The sequence below is a fragment of the Euphorbia lathyris genome, chromosome 9 (genome assembly GCF_963576675.1).
Source record: "Euphorbia lathyris chromosome 9, ddEupLath1.1, whole genome shotgun sequence".
Taxonomy (NCBI): Eukaryota; Viridiplantae; Streptophyta; class Magnoliopsida; order Malpighiales; family Euphorbiaceae; genus Euphorbia; species Euphorbia lathyris.
Genome location: NC_088918.1, coordinates 52,680,519 through 52,687,976, shown reverse-complemented (window position 1 = coordinate 52,687,976; position 7,458 = coordinate 52,680,519). Strand labels below are relative to the sequence as shown.

Genomic DNA, 7,458 nt, shown 5'->3' with positions numbered 1-7,458 from the left:
TTTGCGGCTCGTATGGGCTATCTTGCGGATAAAGTTGATCCCCCTTGACAGATACTATGGCGATCCGCGAAGCGTTATCATGGGTTAAGGATTTCAATCTAGGACACGTCGAATTTCAATCTGATTGTTTGGCGGTGGTTCGTGATATTCAACATCAAAACATTCATTCGATTATCATATTTGTCTGATGTTATTTGTGTGTTGTGATTTATTATGAGATTTGAACACTTGTTCTATCTCTTTTGTAAAACGATCAGCGAATTTAGCAGCTCATAGTCTTACTAAGGCTGTTACTTCTAGTTCTATTCGTGTTGAATGCGCTTGTCCACCATCGTTTATTTTTTTATGTTCTATCTTCTGATTTAAAATAATAATAAGTTATGTTTTATTAAAAAAAAAAAAAAAAAACCTTGCCATGCACTTCGCTAAACTAATAAATCCAACACCATTTGCTTAAAATTTTGTCAGGAGCTTTATGTTTTAAAAATACGTGATCTACTTTAAACAAATCAACTAAGCCACAACTTTGAACTGTCATTGATTTGATATAATGCACGACCAAACACTGTAAACCACATCTAAACAATAGATATCAAATATTAATGAACGATTTTGAAAATACCAAATGAGAATAACAAAACGCAGCAATTCTTTTACCAAGTTCAATGACACAACCTAGATTTTTCAATTTCTCAAATAAGGCAAAATTTAAGTAAATAAACTAGTTTTGTTACCACTAATTATATTCCATGATAAAAAAAAAAATCAAGTCTAAACATATGTGATGATATATCATGACTTCTAGTTATAGCATTTTATTTTAATAATAAGCATGACATAAAGATAGAAGGATCATATGATAACATAGAGTCAACAAGAACCAAAAAGTAGATCCAGCCAACCTAAATTTGACCCAGGAACAAAATGTTCACCAGTAACCAAGGCGGAATCAGATGAAGAAAAAATGAATGATCTTCCGGGTGGGGGGTCAAAGCCGGACTCTAAACTGAAGCCAAGTCTGACTATTCGCCCGAAAAAGCTTAATAGAAATTTTTGTTGTGTATGTGTAGGAAACTGGGCTGAGAAGTGGGTTTCGGGAGGGAGATCATCGGAAGGCATCTAGCCCATAGAATGGGAAATGGAGGTTGGTCCTCCCATCAAGGGAAGGTTCGGAGATTCACGGGGATCCTATCCTATATTGGGGCAAGTAAAGAAAAGTCCACTTTTAGGAGGAGAAAGTAGATTTCCACCCGACGATCCAGAATAGGGATAAGTCCTTAGGCCACCAAGAGAACCATTTGTGATGATACAGCCACGAGAATTCCTCCGTGGGTTCACCGGGGAGGTCGGCTTCTCAGAACAAGAGATTTGGTATAAGGTCTACCTGCAGTGATAGAATTGGCTGGGTCAGAAGTTGCGGCTTCAGAAACAGACATTTCAATTTCACCCCTACCGGACCGGAGGCTGCCCGCTCGGGTTTATCTGCCTGCCGGGGGGAAAATAGATCATCACCTCAAGCAAGAAATAGAACTACAATTCAAAGCGGAACAGCTTCTACTGTCACTGAATACTCCACCTACCTTTCCGAACCCTGAACCACAGATCCTTGAATCCCTTGATATGCTTGAGCGGTTGAACTCCTCTCTCCCCCGAATCAATCGTGCAGCCATTCTTTAAAGAAATGGAGCCATAGGCAAGAGTGATAGGGGACTTTGCCGGGTGAACGCAGATAGACGGATCAGGCTGATAGGCCCGGAGAGAGTTGCTGCCAAGCCTTTTTTTCTTTCTTGCCACCATTGCTTCTAGTGATACCAAATTGACCATCACATATTCCAAATTCAAACTTTGAGCACCACATAAGAATTTAAATGAAATAAAGAACCATAACTAAAATGTAATCCAATGTCATAGTATTCGAATTCAAGACTTCAACAAAATTCATGAACTCCAAAACTCACCGCAACTTAAATATAACCAAACTAAACTCCAATGTTTTGTGCCTTGTTAAGGATAACCCCTTCATATTTCACCTGAAACCACTTCATTGCGTCATCCTTAGTGACCCTCTGATGGATTCCAACACGTGACTTGCATCTCCTGCGTCGGCCCACTCTGTACCCAGGTCGTTCCAATACAACGAAGAAGTCCATTCCGTAGATACCAGTAGAAGGATCATACCTATTAAAAATTATAAGCAATTAGTTCTCCAATGCTACAATGAATATTCAATTCAAAATCACATAAGATGAACAGCCTTCACCAAGCATGACACATTGAACTGCAATAAAATGTAATTTCTGTTTTTCATAAAAAATAAATGAGAACAGAGCAGTGAAATGCTACCAAAATATGAAAACTAAAGATAAACCCATCAAACATTCTCAGAAATATCCATGCTAAACATAGATTAGAATAAATACTGATTTTAGAGGTGATCTAAAGAAGGTAATTATCGAATTCAGTCCAACAATTAATTCCAATTTGACACAAGATTAAAAAACTTCAGCATCAAATGAAAGGATTCAGTTTGCCAATTACAATTACTTTGTCACTCATACTAAAATACGAAAAAGTTCGCAAACATGAAAATATACACATTTTAAAAGAAAGTCTCATACAGATTATGAAATGCCAAAAAGTATTTAATTGTTCCTTAAATTGGATTCGTAAAATTACAAACAAATACTAGAGGACTTGATTGATACACAGACGACCACAAAATAAACACATGCAACTAAGTCAGCTGCCTTGGGGTTTTGTCCCCCTTTCTAAGAAAAGGGGTATGTTAACTTGCAGGGCGCCAAGGCCCCATAGGTCCAAGCAAAATCTAGCAAATACCAACAGTAAGCATACAAGACTACCCCAGTTTAGCTAATCTATTAACTGTTCTCCTAACTGGATACACGGAGCAAATTCTGTCAACAATTTATATTCCCTGTCTACTATATAGGAGAAATGCAATAAAAGACGTGTATTCATCTCATACCTAAGTTGCAAACTCCAAAATGCTGAACATTTCAAACAAGGAGGACATAAATAGCTAATCAGAAGATGGAGAAGAAATAATCGCAAGTAACAAATTCGAGAAACAATTAATCAACAAGTTATAAAACTATTTCAAGCCTAAATGCAAGATGTCATCCCAAAGGTTAAACAACCCTATCTAGACCCCATAAATTCATATCAACACAAAAGAAAGCATTTACTTCATCAATAAATACGAGCTACTCTAACTAAATCAACCTTGCAATACAAACTCACTTGATTCCAAGATCAATGTGCTCTTGGATACCAAATCCAAAGCAACCAGTATCGCTAAAGTTCCTCCTCAAAAGCTCATATTCCTTGACCTTCAAGCCGCTTTCTAGCAGCTGCATTGCCTTATCTCCCCTAACAGTAACGTAGCAAGCAATCTTCTCATTACGCCTGATTCCAAAAGACCTAACAGTGTACCTAGCTGCTCAACGCCATATAACCCAACATCAAATTAAATACTCGAAAGCAATATGTTTAAACCGACTTCAAATATATATATATATATATACATACATATACATGTATACGCAATTAACAGTACCTTTAGAGAACACTGGTGTTTGGCCGCTGAGTTGCTCTAGCACCTATGGAAATAATAGGTTATTTAAATCAGCAACAAAGCAGATGAATAATTTCTATGATAAATAACAATAATAACTATCTCTTCGCAGGATACCTTGGATGCACGGGTGAGACGATCGCCGCTTTCACCAACGGAAATGTTGAGTACGAGCTTCTGCACTTTGATCTCTCTCATAGGGTTGGATAGCTTCCTCTCTGACGCCTGAATTCATAGCAAAAAACAGTTAGTAAAGAGGAGAGATTAACCTGAATATCCAATCGAAGGGAAAGGAGAGATGAATACCATTGCTGCTGTTGAAGGCGAGTTCGTAGGCAGAGGAGAAGATAAACTGTGGCGGGCTGGATGGTTTTAAGAGTTAGGGTTTTGTTCCATTGCTCAGTGTTTTCGGTCCATTAATAACGACCCAAGCCCATTTAACTTCATCGCTTTCGTATGGATAAATTTGGAAGGGGAAAAATCGTAACACCAACAAAATTTCAATAATTACTAAACATGTCTAAAATCTCAAAAAAAATTTAAAACATTTAAAATATCATTTTAAGAAATTTTAATTCTTGGCTCAAAGCGAGATTCTTTACAGTTTTGACTCAACAAATTGTTGAAGCATGTAAAATAGATAAAATTAAGGAAAAAAATTTATTGGAACTAAACCGTAACAAATCCCACTTCGACCTAAGAATTAAAATTTCTCAGAATAATGTTTTACATTTTTTAGAATTTTTTAAAAATTTTCTGGACATTTTTTATCTCACCAGAAAACGTCCACCCGGCATTAAATACTAAAAAACAAAAATGAAATTGAAGACGGTACATAATAAAATTGATTTGGAACAATTGGTAAACTGATTTATTATGTTGGAACAATATAAGTATTATGCTAGAATAATATAACTATTTTATTGGAAAAATTGGTACGCTGATTTATTCTGTTGGAACAATATAAGTATTATGTTAGAACAAATGGTACACTAATTTGGAACAATTTCGTATACTGTCGAAACAATATAAGTAGGACAAAAAACATGACCATAAAATTATTAAAAAATTCCAAAATATGTAAAACATCATTTTAAAAAACTTTCATTCTTGGCTCAAAGCGAGATTCCTTACGGTTTTGACCTAACAAATTGTTGAAGCATGTAAAATAGATAAAATTAAGGAAAACGTTTTATTTGGACTAAACCATAAGAAATCCCACTTCGACCCAAGAATTAAAGTTTATCAGAATAATTTTTTACATTTTCTGAAACTTTTTGAGAATTTTCTGGGCATTTTTTAGATATCACTAGTCAATAAAGACACTCGAAAGTGAGAAAACCTTATATGTTTAAACTCAAATATATTTATTCGGTATAGGATATCCTAATATTTGAAATTTTAATTGATAACTTTAATCCACATCCATCTATTATGTTCTCTCTTCTTCTTCTTACCTTCTACCTTAGGGCCTTCACATTCTATCTCTGCCTCAGATTCCATTAATCTCTTCAAAACAATCTCATTGCCAAATCCATTGACATTTTCCAACTTAATTCTCTCAGATTAAATCCTTGTTCCACACAAAGGTTAGTGGACATGTCCTTGGCCTTAAATCAATGCCACGTTGCAAACGATCAAAATAACATATCTACAAGAAAACAAAGGAGAAAAAAAGTTATAAGCAAATACACAAATTGTTCCAAATATAAATATAAATTGTTCCAACACATTAAAACAATTGCCATTATAAATGGAAGTGGGCATGTGAAATAATTTGGATTAGGATCAGACTTGTAAGAACGAACAAAATCCATAAGATGCTTAAAACTAAAACGGCACCAATCCAACTTTGAAATTTCAGTCACATTCATGCAACTGAATAAAAACTTATGGTACAACGACATATTCTTTGTTGATCGAATGCAAAAATTGACAGCAACAATGATAAAGTTCCAAATGAACTCATCGCAAACATCCACCATCAACAAATTTGACAGCCTATCAAGCACAAATTTATCCACAGGACTGCCACTCTTGAGACCAAATGACTCCCTCCATGTCTCTAAAAACTTAGCCCAACTCTCTCCAACTAATTATTCGGTGTAATCAACATCCAACTAATAAATTGATATCTAATTTTAGTTCCTGCATATTTGTACAAATATGAGATCCACATCCGGTATCTAATACCCAAGACTCAGACTATGAAATTGTATTGTTTTCAATATAGAACATACCAAAGGTTAAAGCATCGTCCTTTCCCTTTTTGAGAGAAGCTAAGTACTCATTGCAGTTCCTCTTCCAATGCATGTCTTTACCACAGAAGTGGCATTCCCCTTTGGGCTTCTTTACTTGCTTCCCTTTGGCTTGAGTTGGTTTCGCTCCCTTGTTCTTCTTGGGATTTCTGGGATTGGGAAACTTCCCTTTCCTCTTTTTGGATCCCTCAATAACAAGTGCAGACACAACCTTGTCTTTCTTTACATTGGGCTCAATAGACTTGAGCATGTTCATGAGCTCTTCAAGAGAGGTCTTTATATCATCCATCTAGTAGTTCATAATGAACTGTGAATAACTCTCTGGGAGGGAGGTCAGAATTAAGTCAACACTTAGTTCATGGTCCATCACAAATCCAATGTTGGAAAGCTTGGTTATGTAACCAATCATCTGGACACAATATGTCACGACAGAAGAACCATCTTGCATCTTGCAGCGAAACAACAACTTCGCTATCTCATAGCGCTTGCATCGAGCTTGTTTTTCAAATAACTCTTTCAAGTGTGCAACGATAGAATAGGCATCCAACTCCTCATGTTGCCTCTGAAGTTCTGGTGTCATTGAAGCGAGTATGATGCATCTTGCATATTCATCATCGGACCGATGCTTCAGATAAACATCGATCTCTTCAATGGGAGCATCATTAGCCGGAACAACAGGTATCGGTATATCCAATACATACCCTATCTTTTCGAACTTTAAAACAATTTTAAGGTTGCGAAACCAGTCGGTGAAGTTTGAACCATTCAATTTGTTATTGGTAAGTATATTGCGCAAATCGGTTTTAGACATGATTTTAAGAGTATAACTAATATGACCTGAGAGTGAGAAAGAGGACAGATGTTATTCATCTGCTTTAATTTATTTCAATTTAAATATAGGACTTTTAATTATTTTAAATTCCTCCCACTATTTCGCCAAATTAATAACTCTCAATATTAATTCGAAGAATTTCACAAATCCCTTAGTGAGCTAGGATCCTAACTCTTGAAATTTCACCTTGAGTTTGCTCAACAAGCTAGTTTCATTTGTTAAGTAGATTTATGTAATGAATCACATCAATCATGTGATTCCTTTAGTAACTGATATTTATTGATATTTATTCCAGTAATATAACATCAATTAAAATTTCAAATATTAGGATATCCTATATCTAGATATTTATTGATAACTTTAGTCCTATACGTCCCAAAAAATGATTAAAATTAAAAAAAAATAAGGACAAGGAAGATTGATGCGAGACCGGACCAGCGGTCTCTTGCAACTGAGGGATAAGTGTGTTGGTCCCGTGTGATTTTCCAAGGGGGGGTTAAGAACTAATATAACTTTTTCGAATTTAATTATGCTGACTTAATATAATTTCTTGAGTTTATTAACTCAGCTTTGGTCAGCACGACCAATTTCAGCGCAAGACAGCTTTAGTCAGATGTTGACTAGAACAGTTTTACATATGAGTTGAGAATTGACACTTTTGTGGTCAGCTTCCAACTCAGCACTCTTATTTACTCAGTGTTAGTTTAAACAATTTATATGCCGAGTAAATATAACAAGCAATACATACAGATATATATATATATATATATTGA

General features: G+C 35.5%; 1 protein-coding gene across 5 annotated transcripts; it reads right to left on the bottom strand.

Moving 5' to 3' along the window:
* Positions 1–840: 840 nt before the first annotated feature.
* LOC136206850 (large ribosomal subunit protein uL5) lies at positions 841–4,011 on the bottom strand. 5 transcript variants are annotated; one of them, XR_010676457.1, is made up of 7 exons: positions 3,902–4,011; positions 3,713–3,820; positions 3,578–3,620; positions 3,262–3,457; positions 1,959–2,178; positions 1,581–1,802; positions 841–1,486 (listed from the first exon to the last, which is right to left on the bottom strand). XR_010676457.1 is itself a non-coding variant. In XM_065998043.1 (6 exons), exons 1-5 carry the CDS (start codon positions 3,902–3,904, stop codon positions 1,980–1,982), a joined length of 549 nt encoding a protein of 182 aa, XP_065854115.1. In that variant the 5' UTR covers positions 3,905–4,011; the 3' UTR covers positions 841–1,384; positions 1,959–1,979. The 5 variants fall into 5 exon arrangements, 3 of the variants coding, with proteins under 3 accessions (XP_065854115.1, XP_065854114.1, XP_065854113.1); XR_010676456.1 differs by having other exon boundaries at positions 841–1,384; XM_065998043.1 differs by lacking the exon at positions 1,581–1,802 and having other exon boundaries at positions 841–1,384.
* Positions 4,012–7,458: the final 3,447 nt, after the last annotated feature.

What these genes read in the sequence shown, in the direction of transcription:
- LOC136206850 (XM_065998043.1), bottom strand. An exon ending in AACACCAGTGTTCTCTAAAG is followed by an intron (nt 3,458 to 3,577) that starts GTACTGTTAATT and finishes GGCGTTGAGCAG; the next exon opens with CTAGGTACACTGTTAGGTCT. An exon ending in CACATTGATCTTGGAATCAA is followed by an intron (nt 2,179 to 3,261) that starts GTGAGTTTGTAT and finishes AATTTTTAATAG; the next exon opens with GTATGATCCTTCTACTGGTA.